The following is a 22,472-nucleotide window of genomic DNA, read 5'->3' as shown; positions in this document are numbered from 1 at the left end:
GTTGGTAATTTCCCAGAGTGCTAACTTAGAGCACACCAAGTTTTAATAAAAACCTGTTTGTCTGCACATATGGCTGCATTTATATTTTGTACAATAATCTTTTTTGGGGGGTGGGGGGGGTGTTAAGGATGAACGGCTGTCAGCCACTGTCAAAACTCACTTCTCTGTTGTTGTTTTTTGCAAAAAAAACAAAACCCTGAAATGCTTTTGGTTTTAACTTTCACATCTTTGAAATATCCATAAACTGTTTAACACTTTGAAAAACGCATTCTTGCTTTTAGTCATAAAAACAGCTCTTTAAAGTGGCAGACTGAAACATGCAGTCAAACCAACACAACACGCCCTCTCAGGCAGGCACTTGCTGTTGCTGTAAAGCCATCTCACTGCCGGCGGGGAGAATGAGGCCAGACCATTCCAGCTTTAGGCTTAATTGAAAGTTTCTGTGGTCATTTATGAGCTGCAATGGTTTCATGACAATTCCAGCATCAAAGTCTTTTACACAAATCCACTGAAAAAAACCCAACATAATTCCTGATGAGTCTGGCTTGTTGTGGAACCAGTGTGGTTTTGATCCTACAAACTGCTAAATATTTACAACTACAAACAGTCTGGAAAGTCTGGGGTAAAATGTAAACAAAAGCAGTTAATTATGTTCAGAAGAACTACTCATGAGGACATTTTTTCTTGGAGGGGCTTGGCTTGGACTGAGCCGCTGAGATACCCTCATGTGAGCAGTAATAACAACATGGTTTCATTATTTTTAAACAAAACTTCTAATAAATAAATGTCTTTGTTAATGGGTCTAATGTGTTTAAAAACAAAACTGCAACCAATAATGTTGCTTTCACTATAATATCACATATTAACTGAACATATCATTATTTCTAATATAGTTCTAACAATATTATAGCTTCTTGAGACATGAATAAGACAAAGTCAAGTTTCAGCAGCAAGGCGGTTCAAACTGCTTAACATCATGAAAACATAAAAACATCATAAACACATCAAAACAGTCACTGGTTGTGAGACCAGTAACCAACATTAAATTTTATCAGGTGAAAACAACAATACACATTTAATAAGTTGGAAAGTGTTCCTATTATTATGGGTCAAAGCAACTGTAAACAGGTGGGTTTTCTGTATTAAATAAGTCCCACTTTACTATTTTAGCTCTAAAAAAACAAAACTTTATTGGCCAAGTTGGTGCAGACAAAAAAGGAATCTTGACATTTGCTTTAGTCTCAGTACATTTAAATTTATATACTCATGGCGTTTTGTTAAATAAAAATTGTTAAATGTAAAAATAAACCACGTATATTGGGAATTATTTCATATTTCTGTAAGACTCACAAATGTTCCTGTAAGTAAATTTACCTGTAAGTAAAACCTCTCTATAAATCTCTATAAAATGTATTTTTCAGATAAAGCATTTGCCCACATGATTCATATGAATATAGACCATTCTTTTTGTAAAACAAAAATCCATGTTGCATTTGTTCAGAATCACATTAGTATTGTGATTGTGCTCAACTTCGCAAACTCACAGATAGTCATGTTCAACATATTTTTATGTTGCCTTGTCTTCAGATGGTCTTCCCTGCTCCAACACGGGGTTACCCGCGTTTCAAAATGCTGCTGTAATCTTCTAACAATACTTGACCTAAAACACATACATCAGTTCTTTACTTCGTAAAGACTATTTGACCAACAATATAGTGTTGATATGCAGAGAGCGTTGAACTAGAGTATCTTACCAAATACTTTATCCAAGCGGTCCTTTGTAACTGTAATATTGTCACACTGGTATTTCAGGGACAATTGCGATTCAATATGCTGTGGAGCTCTAGTTGAAACCCTACATAGTTTATGATATGAAAAGGTAATTTGTGTCTGGGATTTCCTTTTTTAAAACTGTTGAGTCATAAGACTAAACAAAATGTGAGAAACGCTTCCACAGGCTTTAGGCTTAGAAAAAACACAGAGGGAAAAGTTACTAATTCTCATCAGAGCACAGAGCTAGGAGGACACATGTTTGCTATCCTCTCATATATAAAATTTCCTGCAGAGACAGCGAACAAAGTATTAATCTCTTCCCAAACACTGCACAGAATACGAGCTGCTTTTTAAATCTGGGGATCCTGGTGGAAGCAGAAGGTTGACTCTGCCCACCCCATACACCACATTATTTTCCCCCCCACTGCTATCTAGAAAAGGGTTCAGGACTTTAAAAACCAAGCCCAACAGACTCAAAAATTATTTTTTACCCTAGAGCGGTTAAACCCATCACCCCTATCACTTGAAGACACCTTAGACAAAACGCAGGATAAATACCCTGACGGCTGCTAACCTTTGTTTTGTGTATTATTAGTGTATTTTTTTGTGTATATATGAGTGATTTTCACACTGCAAAACAGAAAGCAAAAGTGCTAGCAACAATGACAATAAATTCTGCTCTATTTTCTATCCTGTCTTTTGCACAGATCTGTCTCTAGGAATGTACTTTTAATTGAGTCCTTTTCACTGTCTTTGACTCTTTCACTTTGAATTGAATCAAACTGAGTCAGTGGAGTATCATCTCCCTTTGCTTAGTAATAGCATATTGGCTTTACGGAGTTGCTACCAGTTTCTACATCTAATGCAGTGTTTCCCATGTTGCTGGCTCCCGCTGTCAGACTCAGGTTGAGGTGCCAGTTTCTACTCGTTGCCGCTTATTCACTCTATTCTAAAGACACAAAGAAGTTCTTGTAACGTGAGATGGGATTGACGGGTCTTTAATGGCATCCTGTTTTTAGGCGCAAGGCTGCAATTTAGAGGCTGATGCACCGTTGATGCACCTTCGTGACGGCTATAAACGTAGGAAGTGACTGACCAAATTATTGTGTTTGTGTGTATGAATGGGCTTGCGTGCTGAGACACGCTGCTCTTGCCATCATAAAGGTAACTTATTAATGTCGGTTGTAAAAATTATGTAAGAATCTGGTGGCATGACGAGGCTTTGCTTATATTTTAGCAACCAAACGAGTAGTGGTGACTACAGTCAGAATGAATGGGCATATTGAGTTGGTCTTTTGGTGGTACTAGAGAAAAACCTTGAAGAAATAGAATATCAACAAAAAGTAGAATTATTTTATTACTATTTTGGGAATTGTTGGCTCACTCTGTGTGGAGGTACTCGGTGACTGCCTGCTGGATGACTGTCGAGTCTGCAGACTTTCCCGTTTTTTTTTTTTTTTTTTTATTATTAGTCTTGAGTTTCGATTAGCTGCTAGCCAATCAATCTCAGTCAGTAACCATCATAAACTCATCACTAGCTATATTTACATGTGCAAAATGTTACGATCAGATTTAAATGTATTCTGATTAAAGAACCAAAAATATTCGTATTGTGCTGTTTAGATGGGCACATAATCATTCCGATCAAAATGTGCATTTATATGCACCTGGCTTTATTAAGAATAGAACCACTCTGACATGCACAGTTCGCAAATGTCCCTTAAGTAACCACAGAAGACGAAGTACTTCCGTCTTTGCTGAGCAACAAAAAAATAGCAAACAAAACAAACATTATACAAATTAGTTTGTCTTCCGGGTGCCCAGGCTGGACTGGCACCAGGTTTTGATTATGGTTGAAACGTTACTGAATGAATTATAATAATGAGCTCTTTTATTCTTTCTTATAGAAAGGTTGTTTCGTTCCCCGACGTATTTCTATCACTCAAAGTGGAAATATGTCATGTTTACGTCGGGCGTACTCAGGTTAGCTTGCCTCATTCAGGATAACTTGATCCTGACTAGGGTTTACATGCATGTCAATTGGATTGTCAATCGGCATAAACCACCCCTATCATTCGGATTACAATTTAATTCCGATTAAGCTTAATTTGATCACAATATTCCTATTGAGTTGTTCACACGACACATTTTTATTCAGAACAGCCCGTTATTTCAACTACTTTTGTCCATGTAAACGTAGCTAGTTTGTGTATATAAGACTAAATAATCAATCTATATATTATATGACAATTCATTTATCTTAGAAATTCAATTAAAAAAGTAACTTTGCAATGATGATCTCATTTATTGAGATTTATTCTCTGGAAGAATAAAAACTGTATTTGTTGTGATGCATTGACTGTTTAAACAAGCTGTCTGAAGGGAAAAATCAAGAAGAATCAAACTCTTTGAAGTTATTTTACTGACATTGTAAGTGTGCCTCAAGTCCCACGAGTACTTTCTATTGACTAGAGGAGTGACGGTCTGGTAACTTCCCAACTTCAGAAATTCAAGGTTACTCTCAAATGTACTGTTAAATAGTGATTCATAGCTTTTTATTTCAGTTGGAGTTTTGGAGAAGTGGTCACAGACTTTTTTTTTTTTTTATCATTATTACGTTAATAAATTTTTGTCAAAGCAATTCTCAAAACTGAAAAATATTAACCACAGCAAAAAAAAAAAATGTGTTAGAACACTTTTTTTTCTTGCCACAGTACATGAAAAAGTAAAACACCTTAAAAATCAAACAAAAGGCGAAATTACAGACAAAACAGTGAAATATTTCAGACAAAATGAAGGCTCTGAAATAGATGCATAGCTTTGTTGCTTTAAAGCCTATCTGTTGTATTTAGAGTAAATAATGTGACGGGTTTGATGCCGACAGAATTAATGACAACATTCAGTGTAAATAACAGAGCGCTCGTTTCCGTCTGGCCCGACGTCTCTGGGGTGGACGCCACCTCATGTGGCAGGGACAACAATTTGACGCGTGTGTGCAAATTAGGGTTTTTATTATGTTTTGCAACAATTAAAAAAAGTGGGGGAAAAAAACTGACAACAGTAAATTCACATCACAAAAAATGCATTAAAAGGTTTAGGTGAATATTTTAAAGTCTCTTCACATCTATTCTTCCAGCTAATTATATCTTCCAGCTAATTTCTTTTGAGTAATTTGCTTATTTGTGTTTGTGGGTGCTAATTTGCTTGCTTGTTTTCCCCGGTGCCCAAACAGCCTCATTGTGGGAAATTTAAATCTTGTTTTAAAGACAGTTTTGCATTGTTTTTGTGCAGGTAGTCTTCTCAGTTCCCACTCCATGACTCAGTGTTAGTCACCAACTCCCAATGCCAGGGTAAACCACCTCCCACCACTTCTGCTCTGGAAGGTGCCAGCTTTGAAGGATATATGCCAAATTGCCTTCCAGATATCTTGTAATGACTTAATGAGATGAGGGGGCTGCAGTGACTGCACAGACAATTACAACATATGGGAATGCTGGAAACAGTTGTGAGCAAACTCGCCAAAGGCAACAGGTGATAGGCTTGTTTTTGTTGGGTTAGTACGAGTCGCTGCATTTACAGTAATGGCTTTAGTTTAACCATGACTGTCAGCGGAAAATATTTTTGTATTTGGTTTCCTCTTCCAAGCAGCTGAAGAGCTACCACGCATGGTTTAAGCTGTGTTTTCAGGAAACAGCTGATGCAAATAACTGTTCTGATTGGTTCTGATTATGAGTAAATGATAGATGTGATGTGCGGCACTTCTGATTGGTTGTGCACATCTGCGTCCCTAGGCTTAAAGGTGGGGCTGTATTCCTGTGTTTTTGTTCTTTTAATTTAAAGATAAAATCATGCCTGGTTAAAAAAAAAATATAGCTACAATCTTTGAATCCAGTGTTTTCTAACCTTGGCCCTTTAGGCTTGTCTCTGCTCCTTTATACCTGATTCAGGTGATTGTATTACCTTGTCAGCATGCCATCAGGTTTTGCAGAAGTCAGGTGGGAGCTAGCAGGAAAACACCTAAAACATGCAAGACTGTGGGCCCTGAGGACAACAACTGAGAAAACACAAGTGGTCATGGTTTCTAGAAATATAGGAGGTTTGTTATTTATTATAAGTTTTACTACTTTTTGATGGTATCAGTAAGTGTTTGGGGAGCAACTACGTGTCTTCATCTTTCTGACTTTGCTCGAACTTGCTGAGTTGTTCTCCATGTTGATTTTGATTCTGGAATGCTGGTTTTATTTCTGAAAGCTCACATGACACGGCCGGCTGATGGCGATCAGCTTAGCAAAGGGCTTGTCTTTGTGTCTTCATGATTATGTTTTGTGGAACAGGCTGTAGCTGTGGATTAAGTGGTTTAATACCATAACTTAATTTTCAAATCTATCTTTTTTTGGATTACAAAGATAAGTTTAATACAGACATCACCTGCTCATAAGTCAGTTGAGAATAGATCCGCTGAAAGCACCACCTCTTAACCAATCAGTGTCCTGAAAATGATAAAAGGACCGTGACACTTGAATAGCATCTCCGTTTTTTCCTTCTCCTGAATACATCATTACATTTTACTTTAAGCAGAACATTTAATATAAATTGGCTATTATATTGCTACACATCAAATTTATTCTTTTTTAACATTCTTCCTGCCTCTTCATTGTGATCGGTTGTCTTATTCCAGCTCCACCTGTTCTAAATCAGCGTGACTATACAGTATTCAGAGTCAGTAACCTTGTTTTTTCTTACATTGGTGATCATTTTTAAAGTACAACTTAAACATGTTCAGCGTTGGGCTTTGGTAAACTGGGTCTCTTACAGAAAATCTTGATATGATGAACTTTCTTTATAGAGTAGGGCCCTGTGGCACATGTCTCCAATATGCTTTGATAATATAACTAAAGATTTATAAAAATAGCAAATTGGAGCACAAAATAAACTAGAACTACTCTGACCTCCATTTCTAAACAGCAGGAAGGGTGACTGGCTCCATAAACTCATCTTCTATCTTTCAACAATAAACTAAGTCTACAGCAGGTTGTAGTATCTTGACTGAGCTGTCAGGGTTTTCATTTTAAATGCAAACTGTAGGGTAATTTATTTCAAAAATATAAAGTCCCACCTGCGTTCATCATCTTTATCCAGGTTTGTTACTAGTAACATAATTTTCTTTTCATGCCTTTGTGGGAGAAATTATTCAAATTGACTGCCAGGAGAAGGGGGGAGGGGGGATTAGTGTTTGCACCCCTAAAATAAAATAATTAGATATACTGCACTTGAAATAAGATGATGGAGATGAATTGTTCTTATTTCAAGTGCAAAATCTTATTCCTTTGGCAGACTATCTTATTTACCTGCTCAAATCAAGAACAGATGCACTCGTTTCAAGAAAATATTACTTATTTTTAGTTCCGTTTTTGCCGTTTGTCCAAATCACTCGATAGAGCTGATTGATCCAAGCTCGTTTCCATTGATCCTGCCATCAAAACCATAGATATCCTAAAAGTAAACTAGATATTAGAATCCTGTATTATGAAATACAAGAAAAAGAAAATCGGAAACGCATTCGGGGAACTTCTGCTGCCCTTGTGGGTTTTTCTTGCAGTAACGTGGCGTGGAGAAGCGTTTGAGTTTGATCAGAATGTGTTCTGGGGCTTTTGAGTGATTTAGTATGTATGTTGTTATTTTTTTCCTCTAAGTTTATGTTTTGGAAAAATGTTCACTGGTAAGATGTAGAAGGTTGATCATCATCTGATCTCAGAGACCAGTGGAAATGCTTTCTCTCTCCCTTCTCGGTTTCTGAAACTGCACATAGGTTGACCGTGCTTTATTCTTGTCCATTGTTTTACCTTCAATTAGCTGGATTGATGTCCCCCACATCAATTAAGGGACATCTTGAGTTCCGCTGCTCTTTTCCATCAGCGAGAGCAGGTGATATCTTTTCACCTAAATCCTAATGACACCTCACTCTCTTTGTATTGCCATGTGCTGCTGCTGTGCCAGCTAAGGTGTCACGCCAGCTGAAAAGAAAGTGTCTTCATCCAAACAGTATCGGGCTTCTCTCCTTATGGATCAATAGCACTTCTTTGTATGCTGACCGGCTCAATAATTCATGACCGCCTGTTTAAAAATGCAATGAAGTAGCTGTCACTTAGCGCACTCTCTCTGCTCTGGCTCTGGATTATGATCCCGCACGAAAGGCCGTGCTTCCTGTCAGTGACTCAGTCTTTCTGCGTAACCTGAGCGCAGGCTTCGCGCCTCCCCTGCCACCTTCCTCTTGCTGGTTCTCGCCTGGCTCTGGGTGTGTAGTTACCATTTGGATACTTGATCCTGGTCTTTGCTGGTTTCCTTTTCACAGCTCCATGATTAGACCCTATAGTGTGTCAAACTCTCTGTTTGACACCTCAGGTTGGATATCGGGCTGCGTCGTGGCTTTGGTTCTGGGAAGACCGTTCTTTTATTGTACAATGGATTCTTTTTGTAGCCATAGCGAGGCAGGAGTCCTTTCTTGGCTTACAGTACAATCCAAAGGTTATGATCTGATTAAGGATATTTTGAAAGTGAGAAAACGTTTGTAGGTACATGTACATATATGCACAGTTTACTTTTGTTACAACTTAGATCACAAAGATCACAGCTTCAACATGCCACAGTTATAAACAATGATGAAAAGAAATTAGCACATAGGCGCTCATTGTTTTACTGTTTTTTTTCCTTTTTCCCCTTTTCACTGTTTACTTTTATTTATATGAAGCTTGTAGCTCCTTACATTATGTATGGATTATTCAAACGTGAGAGCTTGTTATTATTGTTTTTAATGCAACAAACACTTAAAGGTGCATAGCCACGTTACTTGCTTTTTTTATTTCTACGTTAGTAGCTCACTCTGGTTGCATACAGTTTTTATGAAAGATTATCACGTCCTGCTGGCGTATTAGTTGTTGTTTTGCTGTTTTATGCTTTGTTTTTGCTCAGTTTGTTAGTAAATAAAGCTTTTCATGTTTATTTATAGTAAAAACGGAAGTGCGTACTGCGCATGCGCGCAGCAGGGGATAAAACAAGGAAGCGGCTAATGGCTATTAGCATCTCTGTTCTGGTATTACGCTCTTAAAGTTGCTGTTAGATCAGTTTATTTAATTAAATAACGGTTGGTCTTCGATCACGCCAAGCTGCCGCTTTACTGCCAGGCATTATTTACAAGTTATTTATTAATAAAGCAAACCGGCATTATGACAGTTCTGTGATACTGCCAGTAGATGGCGCCACGTCTGTTTATATCTGCTCATCATGCCGGGTGCTGGATTCTATTTATCCTCTATAAGGACACTATCAGGATGAATGCTTAGTTTATGTAACCTTATTTTATCATGATTAAAGGGTTTTTGGTCTTTTTTTAGGCATATAACGTGGCTATATATATTCAAACTAATTTTTATTTTAAAATATCTAATGAAACCTAGATCTCTTATGGTGATTGTCATCATTTTAATTAAAAAGATTTGTTTATATACCTCATTTTGAAGTTAGCAAATAGCAAAGGACTGCTTGAATGCAGTATTTGGTGAGATATTATATTTAAATATTAGCTATTAATGCTCTGAATGTCGAGAACATATTTGGCTGGTGGGATGGATTCTGACTGCCCTTAATCGCCGTACCTGTTTTATACCTTTAGTGGCTGAGATGCTAAAGCCCATTGAGAGTGGTAGGAACATTGTAAAATGCCAAAGAAAGAAATGTGTATAGTTAAATATTTTCATGATGTAATGCAGCCCTAAGAAACATAGTAGTGATTTACGTTACGCCTAGTAACCATAACATATTTTATAGACTGTGAATTTTCTGGAGATTCTTTTGCTGCAGCATTATTTCAGCTGCTTAAATGTCTCTGGAAATGGTTAACTAGTCAAATTAATGACTTCCAACTTTAGTTTTACATCCTGACAGTTTGTTTAATATTCCGCAAAACGCTTTTAGGCTCAACTTTATCAAAGTGTGACTTTAAAATAGTGACAACTAGCATTTTTTTCCCATGCCATTTCAGTTCAAATAGAAAACCAATTTTCAATCGCAAATGTATGTGAACCAAACATCCAAGCATAACTTTATGAGTCAAACTCTAGTGAATTCACAGGGTTTCCTGTACATCTAAGACATGAAATTCTGAGTCAAAAACACTGGAATGTTGTATTCACCCTGAAATATTTCAGGGTGGTTTAACTGGATTTACCCAGCTTGCATTTAGCCATCGCTCCGTCCCGCAGCATTGTGTTTTGTCATCACAAATAGGAGAAGCTTTGCCTCCTGGCTCACTTGACAGATAACTTGTGAGGTGGGGGGAGAGACATTTTCTCACTCATAGTGAAAACATGTCTCATTTTGTAAACGTATACAGTGTCAGAAAAGTAAAGATTAAACTGATACCGCAGATAGGATCAACAATTCTTGTACATTTCAGTCATGAACACTTTAAATCCTAATATCCCGGTCAAAAATGTAAGCAATACTTTGATAACACATCAGCTCTCAATAATTTTTTTTTTTTAAATTAAACTTTACCCATCCCATTCCAGTATGGATATAATGTGTTGGAAAGAAAAGGAAGCCGCATCGTTTGATCAACCCTCAGAGGGCTTAATCTGAAGTCACAGAGAAAGTGAAACTGAAAAACTGATGCAACAGCTTAGTTCGCTGAAATGTCACTGCAGCTCAGTAGCTTGTATGCCCCCCCACGTGTTGACAACGTCAGGGGATGCTCCTTAATAGATGACGGATGGTGCACTGGGGTGTCTCCTCCCAGATCCTGACCTGGACAGTCTGGGGTCGTATGGACCTGAACACCCACAGATGTTCTGTTGGACCAGGGGAGCATGGAGGCCAGTCAATGGTATCAATTCCTTCATCCTCCAGCAACTGCCTGCATAGTCTTGCCACATGAACCCATAACCCACTGCCCTGGCGACGGGTCTAACAATAAGTCTAAGAGTTTCATCCCAACCACTAATGGCAGTCAGGGTGCCATCGTTTATCCTGTATCTGTACGTCCCTCCAGTGGATATGCCTCCCCAGACCAACACTGACCCACTGCCAAAGTCTGCAGCTTCTCCAGACCCTTTCACATCTGTCCCGTGAGCTCAGAGTGAACCTGCTCTCATCAGTGAAAACAGCTGGGGGCCAGTGCCAAACCCTCCAGTTCTGGTGTTCACTGGAGGTGCCTCTGTTGGGTTCTAGCGCGGTACTCATCCTGTCAGATACTGATATTGATGAACCATCCAGAGGAGCTGGACTGCCTCTCCAACCTTTGTAGGGACCAGGTATGATGCTACCAGTAGTGACGTCGACCCTGGTCACAGAACTTCTGAAAAACAAAGAAATAAACGATGAAGGAAAAACCATTGCTGCTTTTTTGGGTGGTCTCATTGTTGCCCCTTTAGTTCACATGTTGTCAATTTAATTAACACCAGAACAGCCGACACTGATTTACAGTTTAACAGTTTAACTGGCTTGATATTATACTCTGATTTAAAAGTATTCCTTTGTTTTTAAGCCATGTAGTTCTCTATGCCACTTAAAGAACAGCTCAGTGGTACAGATAATCATTAGAAATTTAGACTGTGTCGCAATGTCAGCGACATCAAATGGATCTATCAAATACTGAAGGAAAGTTATGGATTTGTCTTTTTTACGCACTGATTGAGAACGTCACATTCACTATACTGTTCTTCCCCTCTGAAAGCTTAGAGTGCCAGATGAGCTTTTATCCTCAGCAAAAAGCCTACTTCTGTAAAGTACCAGATGTGCTCCAGACCGATTCTGAACAATAAAACATCTCAAGATCACCGAGGATTGCTTAATATCACATTTTAATCGTCGGTGCTCATCAAACCACCACATCACCAGGTTTTCATTCTTGATGTCTTGCGTACATCCTGTTATGGATTCTTTCATTCCCTAACCTTCTGGCCTCTGTTAATCATGTCAGAAATTTCCCACGTTGTTTTACAGAAAGCTGCGGCTTTTACTGGATTTTCCTTCGTCTCACAGCTACCCAAATCATTTAGCATGCTGGCAGAGAGGAAAGGGTTTTTGTTGGATGCTTTTTTTTCTGTGACGCAGACCTTGAGCATCCATATGGATGAAATTGAAAGTGATGTATTTATTGTGCCTAAAAAATATTCATGCCCCTTGAACCTTTTAAACATTTTTACCTTGTTAAAAACTGCTGCAGTTAAAAACTTTTATTTGAATATTATGCGATATAACAGTACATAACAGTAAAAAAGGGTACAATAAAAATCTATACCCCTAAATGAAATCCATGGCTAAGAGTTGCTTTCTGAATGCACAAAGTGAACATCTCTGGGTAATTTATTTTAAATATAGATTCTGTTTTTGTTTTTTTTGAAGGCTGTAGATGTTTTTTTTATTTTTTAAAGAACATTAGTGAACAAATATGGCAGAGATCGGAGATAACTGTGCCATCCATAGATTACAGATCTAAGAAAAAGAGAGTTTTTGTCACTGTATGCAAGTTGATCAGCAACTGTAATTGGTGCAAAACTTAAATATTAAGAATAAATCATAAATTGGTATTGCACAGAACTGTAGGTAGACCTAACCAACTTAAGCTAATATTAAGAATCAACAAGTATTTTTTCTTGTAGGACTGTTTAAAAAAAATAGGATTAAAAGTATGTGTATAGATGAAATATTTGTTATTTGTTAGGTTGGAAGCATTTCGTTTATGCATATCGGTTTGTCTGTTAATTAGCTGTTCTCTAATTGCAGACGCTGAGCGACAGGCCGTTCATCCAGAAACTGTTTCGCCCCGTTTCACCTGAAGGCCATGCACACACACTCGGCGACCTGCTGAAGGAGATGTACCCCGATGCTTTGACAAATGATGGTAAGCCTACAGGCAGGCATGTCAGGCATTTCCAGCTAACGCTAAGTATAGTCACAACTTTGTCTGATTTTTCTTATCGGACGTGAGCCGGGTTCTCCTCGATAGGCAAGAGACCGAAAGAGACTCCTCTTAAGGTTCTTTTATTTGCTCTGCTTTCGGAGATCCAGGTTCTGATTATGCATCTCCTGGAGGAGATAGATGAGGGAAAATAGAGGCTGTTGCTACTAGCAATGAATAAAGATGTGGGCAAAGGAGAAGGATAGGTAGGGGGAAATTGAAATGTAACAAAAGTGTAGGGGAGCGAGTGAGGGGAAACCGGAGCTATGACAAGAATTAGGAGTTCTCAGGTTAGGAGGGGAAAAAAGAACGACTATCTGAGGTGGCCAAGTGAGCCGTGGTCTTTTACATCAAGCCTTCCTACTACACCTCTGACAGCTCAAAATACATTCAAGAGTCGACAATAGGATCATCAAAGTTTTAGGGATGTGCACTGAGCTTTTTGGCAAAGCACTACACTTACAATGGGCTGTCAGGAGTCGCAGTGTTCACAACAGAGCAGGGTAAAGTTTGATCTGCAATGGAAATCTAACAATAATTTCACTAATAATACTAAATAACAAAGCCATGTGGCGCCTAATGCAATGCAGGACTCTCTGCAGCTTGTTTAGCTGCTAGACAGTGGCTGCTTTGATTTATGCAACATGTTGGAGCGGTGCAGCAAGACTTTCAGCCGGCAAGGTGATACTGGAAACGAGACTCCAGCAATGCTGCTTGCAGAAAAACCAGACACCGTGATATTATTGTTGCATATTGCAATGACCGATCTGATTATGAACACGTCACATTTTCCTCAGCCAAATCTCATTCTCATTGAGCTTTAGCTTTCAGGTCGATAAGATCTATCTCAGATGTGGGCATAAAAGACAATGACGGAGCATCTGACTGGTCTAACAGTATTGGAAAGGAGAGTTTGAAAACATGACATATTAATTGCAGGCTGTTGAGCTAAAAGTACTCTCCTTCACATCTCCAGCCTGTTACAGTAGCTGGTATCTGCAAAAACTGCTCTGAGAGGAGGAGACTTTCCCAACTCATAACCTCCTTTTCTATTTTCTCTATATAAGAAGTCCATGTTCCTAAAGTAAAAAAAAGGTGTTAAATCTAGTTATTAAAACATCAGACAGGTACCTTGCAGGGATGAACAGAGTGGAACCATTTGGATAAATATGTTTTTACTGTAATTGTATTGCTCTGCCTAAAAGTAGTAAAACATTTCTTTTTTACTTTATGCATTTAATTATACCTGCAGACTGTTATTTCCTTGATTCCTAATTATATTCTGACAGCAGATGGAGCTTTTAAGTTGTGTGGATTTGTGGCGTTCGCTGGCTTTGCAGCTGTGAGGGAGGAGAGCCGACGATGAAAGCAGAGATGAGAGGAAAGGGATCGAGAAAGGCCAAGCAGCAGTCAAAACAGAGATGGTCTGCAAACGAGGAGAGGGGAAGTAGATAAAGAGACAATAGTATGTTGGGAGTACAGACCCGCAGGAGACTCACCTGCACAGAGGCGACAACCATTAACACCGCCGTCTCTCGTCTGTCTGCTTACCCGTCTCTAATATTCACTCTCTTTGTGTGTCCATCCTGCTCCTCTTTGTTTATCTCCTGCCCTTGCTTTCATATCCAAAACCGAGAAACCTGACCTGAATGTAAGGTTATTGGTTGGTTTTCTCAGTTACCTGCTATCAGAAAATATGTTTCATCTGCTTAATTTCATCACAAACAAACATTATGGAGTATGTTTTAAAAATAGTCAGAGTAGGTGGCTGAGTTGGTTGGTGAGTTGGTCCGTGTGTGGAGGCTTTATATGGCTGTCCTGGGTTCAATTCCTGGTCTCAGACCAATCCTTATTCAGATTACTGTTGAATTGAAGCACACTGATGCCAAATACAAAGCTTTATACAATATAGTAAAAAGTTATGATGTTTTGTGCTTGTAGAACTAAAAATATTGTGCCAGATGTTGCTTAATATCTGGTTATCTTTATAGTTTATGTTCAGGCTATGCTAAAGAAATACATTTATACATACATTTTATATATCCCGATTTTATTTTTGAAAGTAATTTGATTATATAATGATTTTGTTTATTCATAGCTGGGCATCAAAGGCAAACACTGGACATCTGTTGGGATTTATTTGTGTGGCTATTTCAGACTATCTAGTCATTGTCCTTATTCTGTGCAAAAATATCCATTAAACTGGATTCTATTTAGCTCATAAGTCTTGTCTAGATTTCATTTGAAAAACAAATTTGGTTTAATATTTTAAAAAACTGTTTAACTATGTTCAGACCTTATCTGGCCTCTGTTTTTCTATGACATTTTAACCACCCTGTGAAGTTGTGTTGACAGAATGCAAAGTGATATTTCCTGTCTTGCTCGACTGAAGTCTTGGAGCTGGACTTGAGTCAAACTTAAATCGTAAAGCTCAAGACTTGACTTACCCTCTAAAGATTTGAGATGTGACGCAGGCTTGACATCTGGGACTCAAGTCATTTGAGGAATCTCTGTCTCATGTAATAAAAGGTCAAAGACTCCAGCTCTGACAGCGATGCTCGTACTCGACTCTGAAAGAGTTTACAACAAGCTGTTCATTTTAGCTGATGGTAACGACCACAGGTTTCTCCCAAGCTAACCTCTGACATATTATTCTCCTGCTATTAAGTCAGCGTCAATACTAAGGTACTACCTGTTCTTCAATATTAAAGAACCTAATGTTTCATTCATTCAGAAATTCAGCGTTTGCTGTTCAGTTTTCAAAATAACTCACAGCATTGAGATGTTTTAAATTAAAGTTGTTTAAAAAAAAAGTTAAACTTTCATTAGTTAAAGTCAGTGCTTCTCAAACAATGTGGTGCTCCCCCTAGGGGGACGTGAAGGTATTGCGTGGGGGCACAGGAACAGACTATTCACTACCCGATATATAACACAATATCTGGTGTTATAAAGTTGTTTATTAAACGTGAGCGAGCTGTAAAGTATTTATCATGTCAATGCAACCTCTGGTGGACCCATCACAGACAAGAGAAGGCCTTGTTAGGGCCACATTGTTTATTTCTCGCATAAACATAACTGCGGAAGTCGAAAGACAGCAAACGGATCCATTCTTTGATCAACACTGTTGGAGTGCGCAGTTAAGTTCAGAGAAAATCAAATATTCAAATGAATAAAAATTTTCGCTCTGTGACATTATCGTTGTGCATGTCAGAGCGTGCTTTGAAATGCAATTTAACCATTATTTTTTTATCTGTGTTTTTGTTATTCTCATTAAATCATGCAATTTTTACACAACTACAACGACGTACAACAAGAAACATCCCACCCAAAATAAGATAAAAGAAGAAAAAAGCAAGACAAATTTAAAAATTGCCTTCCCGGAAGTTATTCTGTTTGTGCAAGCAGCTACCGGTGCAGATCGGGTCGTGACAAGCCTTGCCTTGTTTAGTCCAGAACATGCTGCACTTTAGAACCATTCAAAATGTGACAACAGCACCCCCTGCTGTTTGGTCTGTACCTGCAGTCAGTAGTATGATGAATACTATTAATAAACTCCTAAAAAAGGAGTACAAACCTTAATATAACGGAACTTTGTCTTTAATATTAATGGCTTGATATTATTTTAGCCATAGCGAGATTCATAGCTAGTTAAAAGTAACGAGCCGCGTTTCCATAGAGAACCTGCTGCTGTGTCCGCTGACGGTGACCGTATTTCGTTCATCCTTTGTTTTGACTGCCGGTTCGAGTTAGACTAAAAGACATTTATATTGTTAATATGATATAAGTGTGGCAGTGTTGAAACTTTCTAGTTGTTGGAAGCCATTGGTGTATATAACATGTATGAACCCATATATAGGTTCTGGTTAATCTTCAGAACGACGGCTTTAATGCATTAAAATAGAAAACAATAAAAGCAACATTTTTTGACCTCTTTTGTTGGGATGGGGCGTATTCCCCCTTTCTTCAATGTGGGGCGCAATAGAAAACATTTGAGAACCACTGAGCTGAAATGGGTCTGAATATAAAAGAGCGCATTATTTGGATGTGAAACCTACACCTGTGCCGTGTTGTAGGGAAACTAGCTTGCATGACTCTGACGAGAGAGAGTTACGTTCTGTCGTTAGAGGCTTGATTTGGACTTGGTACAAAACACTGGAGACTCATTATCTGAGAACAAGTTGTACCACAAGGGCATGTTGCTTAGATTATTGAGGCTCCTTGACTTACGGGTTTGTTTGGAATAAAGTCCAAAAGTTTCCCCCACATCCCCAACGTCTCGTAGAGATAAGCCTCCTCCTCGTCAACTGTTACAAAACCAAAAAAAACGTGTGAGGGATGGCTCAAATGTTGAGAAATATGTCAAGGCACAGCTGTATTTTCATGTTTTTTGTGTTAATATACTGTACATTGTGTGCATTAACTAATCCTTTTTGCAGCAGCGATGACAAATGTTCGCTTTAACTTAACTGCTTGGCGAAGGTAAACGGCATTTTATGGCATTTATAAATTCAGGCCAGGATTAACAACCCCTAGTTTCCATTGCAAAGTTAATTCCCAAATGGGCTCTGTAGTTTTCAGCACTTTTGATAAACACAGACAGTAAGTTAAGGACCGATCCAAGTGAAAACCGGCCAATATTAGTTTCAGACAGAAGGCTAAAAAGACCAGGTTCTGTAAAAGGAATCATTCTGAAATAATGCGTGAAATAGTGACTCTTATTATAGATACCGTAGTTCATATGCCTTACAATGCTTTCAGGGAAAAGGTAGTGTTTTTTTTCTGCAGCTAAATAAGACAATGTTTTTCCTGTACAATGCTTGAACTCTGATTGCAGTCTGTAGTAAAAGCTGTTTAGTTTAGTTTCAAGAGATTCAGCCAACACTTGAGATGACTCTAAACAGTAACATCTGCTAAACTCTATGATCTTCTTGGAGGATTTTTATTTTTTTCACCATGTGATGGATGGTTTTACGGGCCCCGATCTGTTTCAGTCCAGTTGCCATTTATTAACTTAATTGGGACTGAATTGCCAGATTTTAAGCTTGCGTGATTATTTACTGGGAAGAAAAATATCGTCTTACTCTTCCTTTCTTGTTTCTTCCCCTCGCTTTTCCTCTTTGATCCCATGCCTCTGTCTCAAGTGTAGTCTTCGATGTCTTTTGTCTGCCGTGGATGCCTTTTATGTCTTTGACTTTAAGTCTGTGCTTTTCTTTTCTCTCCTCCCTCCAGAGGAGTCTGCCAGCCTGCGTGGTTGATCAAGGTGAAAGTCTAAAGTCGTTTGTTTGGTTTCCTCGGCTGGTAGATGGGTCGGCTGATAGCCGTGGATTATGGTGGCGTGTTTGGTTTAGAGAAGTGAAGTGTGCGCAGGGACTTTGTAGATTGGTGGTTTTCCGAGGGAGTGGTTTCCAGGTACTATTGTTCATGAGTTCACAGATTTTTTATTTATTTATTTTTTTTTATCTCCAGGACCCTAACATACAACAAAAGGAAAATCCGGGGTGCTCTACATCTCTTGTGATCTTTCAAACATGAAATAACAACCTTTTTATTTTTCCAAACGCACTCCCCTCCCTGTTATGTCTGAGAGAGGATTTCTATTGACCCCCCACTTCCCCTCCTCCCCCCAGGACCCAGAAACCAGTTGTGCCAAACAAATAGGGGTGGCTTGCATTAAGGGCTGAAACGAAAAAAAAAAAAAGGGGATTCCCAAATCTTTTGAAAGCTGCGGACGAACGTCTGTTGCCATGAGGCTGCCCCCACGCCGCGTGAACCAAACACTAAACATCGTGTTCCTGCAACGTGTGTCGGAACCACGTCACATATTCGGTTGGTTAAAAGCAGGTGTGGCATTGAGCAAGATTTTGGCTGAATAATTGTTTAGGTTCTCTGCAAAAATCACAGCCCAGAAGGTAGTACTTCCCACACGCTCTACGGTGACTGGCATATAGTTCTCGTAAGCAGGTGTCTGTTTTCTTCAAAGTTTTTTTTTCTCTTTTGGAGTTGGGCCTTAAAAAAAACAAAAAAAAACCCTGTATTGATAACTGTCTGTGAATAATAAAAGGAAACCCCCGCATCATAATCCCCCCCCATAACTCCACCCTGACCCCTCCTTTTCAGCTGAGTGACAAATCCACACCGTTTTTCCACCCACATTCCTCCACTTCTTCCCCAAGTGCTGCACAACCCACTCATGAATGTCATGCTTCTTCACAGAGCCCGCCTCAGTAGCCAGTACAGCTGTGCTTATCGAGCACTACGGCTCAATTCAGAGGCTGCAGGGGGAAGTGCAGGTTTCAGTGGCTGTTTTGATACAGATGGTAGTGGGTTATGGTTCATATGCGGAGGCGTCCGAGATGTGCACCAGACAGGGGAATTTAGAATGGCTCGAAAGCCTGCTTGATGACGCTCTCTATTGTTGACTGAGACGAGATCTGCTTTAATCTCTTTGCTTTCTAATTCTAGTCTCAACACATGGTTAAAAAGGAATTAGAACGGTGGAAAAACGGGTCAGAATACTTTCATGGTGTGGTGAAAGACGGAAAACCTTTCTTAGATGGGCTGCCACTTCACCTTGTCAGGAAGATGTCGACGTGTGTAGGTTAAGAGAAAGTCACACACAAAAAAAAAAAAAATTCATTTTTTTGGAAAGTCTGTGTGAAGCTTTTATGGAGTTCGATCTATATTTAACACTAGTTAGTAACAGCTTTTTATTATTATTAATTCTTGTCATTTCTGTCCTAATTTGAGCAACAAATCAAATATGTCTTTGCCCCCTACTGCCCTCTCTTCTCTTTTTTCTGTTTCGTGGTCAAACTTAATTGTTTTAGATTATAAAGCAACTTTTTAAGATACAAAAAAAAACGCTGAATAACTACAGGAAACCTTTGAAATAAAGATATAGTTTACTCAGAGAAGAAAGTTGACCTAGCAAGGTGTCCAGTTTCACTAGTTTCATCCTGACCCATTTACTGCCAGACCTGCAGAAGAAGAAACAGCCTAAATAAACCTGTTCAGCTTTTTAAAGTAGCCCAGAAGGACTACAAAATTCAACACATCATGCTCACACCTAGAAACATTCAAGAACAGATGAGAAGCAAAGTCACTGACCACCCATCAACCTGTAAAGGGTTATTCAGCCATTTTTAAGACTCTGGGTCCCCAGTGGAAAACCTTAACAGGAGTTGCTTTTCAAAATTACCCGAAAAGAGCGTTATCAGGAGGTCACAAAGGAACGGAGAACATTTAAAGCTCAGTTAGTCGGTGTTCATGAGCAAAATGGCCTCAGTGGGAGCATCCCAAGGAGAAACCCACTCCACAAAGACCTTTTTCAGATGCATGATCCCCGAGACAGAAGTGGAGCTTTTTGTAGGGTGTGCATTACATCACATCTGCCTTAGAAATAGCACATCGTCAAACATGGTTGTGGTACTACGATGGTCTGGCCTCCTCAAAGATACTGGCAGGCTTGGTCAAACTGATGTAACCAACAATCCTGTTGTTTAGTCCAGAATCCTGCAGGAGATTTCCCATCCGTAAGTTTATAGATTTAAGCTCAAGATCACTTGGTTGATGCAGGAGGGCAATTGTACAAAGCACAGCAGAAATCCTGTCCTCCCCAAAAAATAAAAACAAAATGATAGCTTTTTGGGTGGCCTAGTCAAAGTCAGAAGTGGAGTTGGAAGGAGGTGCTTTTGGCATGACAAGCCTCTAATGAAAACAATTGTACAAGGGTCTAAAACAGTGGTGCCCAACCCCTGTACCACGGACCAGTACTGCACCATGTGGATCATTTGGTACTGGGCTGCACAGGAAGAATAAAAAACTTATTATTATTTCCATTTTATTCATTATTTCAATCTGAACAATATTTAGTTTGGAGAAATGATCCGGATTCCCTCTGTTGCCTCTGTCTGTGACTCGCTCTTGATGAATGTCACGACGCGTGTTTCTCTTACATAACGAGTGCGGCTATAGCGTCACGCTTGGCAGCTAACTGCGATGCTAAGGCTAAGACGGCATTCCATGTTGGTGAAGAGTTGATCCTTTCTGCCCCTAAATACATTTCCTGTGAACTTCTAGGAGAGGCTGCACAATGGAGGCGCTCTTAAAAGCGCATAACAATTGTTGCAATGAGAAAAGGTAAAATTACCGAGTAGACTGAACATAAGCAACAACTTTTAAGTGTCATTGTCTCACTTTTTATCTCAATGGGACCGCTAATTTGGTGTTATGGGGAGGTGTATTGTTCACTCACTACATTTTTCAACTTTTATTATTATTATTATTTAGAAAACACCACAGTTATGCCACTTGTCATGGCTCTGCACTACACTTTAGCTAATGCTAGCTGATTCATTCACACGCTGATGTAATCATTGGCAGAGCACGTACAGTTGTTTGCTCTCTATAAAAAAAAAAAACGCATTTATTTGCCACTTCATGCTCTAAATAGCTTCAGCCTGTCAGTCCGAACTGCTGCCAGTTATACGGTCAGAAATCGTCTGGCTGTTTGTGTGGTTAAAACTTGAGGTCTGTCTAAACAGCGTTTGGCTGTGCTGAGCTGAAGGATCATGCTGTCTTGGCCAACGGCAGCATGCCGCCTAACCGCAGGGTGTGTGTCAGCTAACATTCCCTGGTTATCACGATTATCAATAATGTCACAATGGCTTAGAGGAAGCCCACTAATTATAATACATCTGCTGTATTCTGCCATTGTGCTACTGTCTGGCCTGCTCCGCTCTTCCTTACAAAGGTTTTGGTCGGTTCATCCGACCGAAAGCAACGTTTAATCGTAAAACTTGTTCAATATGCAGAATCGGAATAGGTTTACAATAAGGCTCCCCTTATAGATGGATAATGGTTTATAGCTATGTTATTCATTAATCTGTAAAAATGTTATAACTTATTCATAAGTGTTTATTATGCATTAATTAATTCCAAAGAAGAGATAAAATTGACCGGTGTCTTGTTAGCTAGTGAACCTAATCTGTTCAACTATATATTTCATTCGGCGTTGCTGATATTAAACATTTCAGACTTAGTTACTAAAAGCACAAACCGATCAGTTTTCTCTTGCTCGTCCTTAATTAATACATAATTAAGACTTATGAATAAGTTCTAAAGTGTTTACGGATTAATTAACATATCTATAAACTATTTACTAGCCATATGTAAGGGGAGCCTTATTGTAAAGTGGTGCCAGTTTTTGTAGCACATTCAGGATTTTTTTTTTTTTTTTTGGATCTTATTCCTGGCAGCTCAAAATCCCCAGTTTACAGCAGTATTCAAAGAGTGTTTTGTTGTTTGTTGGTGTCCTGAGCATCACTGGTTCCTCCTTTTCTTATGTGTGCTACTTTTTGGTCAAGGTTTCAAAAGCCTGATTAATAAACTATTTTGCTATTTGCTACTATTTTAGCTTTTCTTTAAAAAAATATACATCTGCTATTCATAGAAGGAAGATTTATAAAAGTATTTGGATCATGTCAAAACCAGTAAACAAAATAGTGGAAAATTATTTAAATATATATTTAAATGGATTTTTAGTAAGGAAATCCTTCTTAATTAGGTTGAAGCAAAGTTTTTCCCGTTGTTGATGGTCATTTCAGAGGTTCCCAGAAATTGTTGGGACTCAAACTGGGAAAACACCTAATTTTTAACATTCCTCTCTATTGTCTCCTGCCACATTAACCTTCTGGTTGCTTCTCCACTTCTGGGCAGCCTGACGGGAATCTAAAGCCTCTGT

The 22,472-nt window shown here is 38.8% G+C and overlaps 1 protein-coding gene across 2 annotated transcripts in view; it reads left to right on the top strand.

Annotated features, from left to right (window-relative positions):
- Window positions 1–22,472, top strand: part of atg5 (ATG5 autophagy related 5 homolog (S. cerevisiae)) — a 50,503-nt gene that overhangs the window by 14,950 nt on the left and 13,081 nt on the right. For both annotated transcript variants that reach the window (XM_012877608.3, XM_012877614.3), the window contains exon 7: window positions 12,556–12,673. In XM_012877608.3, coding sequence (XP_012733062.2) covers window positions 12,556–12,673 — 118 coding nt within the window. The remainder of the gene's footprint in view (window positions 1–12,555; window positions 12,674–22,472) is intronic.

The sequence above is a fragment of the Fundulus heteroclitus genome, chromosome 3 (assembly GCF_011125445.2).
Source record: "Fundulus heteroclitus isolate FHET01 chromosome 3, MU-UCD_Fhet_4.1, whole genome shotgun sequence".
In the NCBI taxonomy this organism is placed as follows: Eukaryota; Metazoa; Chordata; class Actinopteri; order Cyprinodontiformes; family Fundulidae; genus Fundulus; species Fundulus heteroclitus.
Note: the sequence above shows the minus strand (reverse complement) of the source record. Positions and strands in the feature narration are given on the sequence as shown.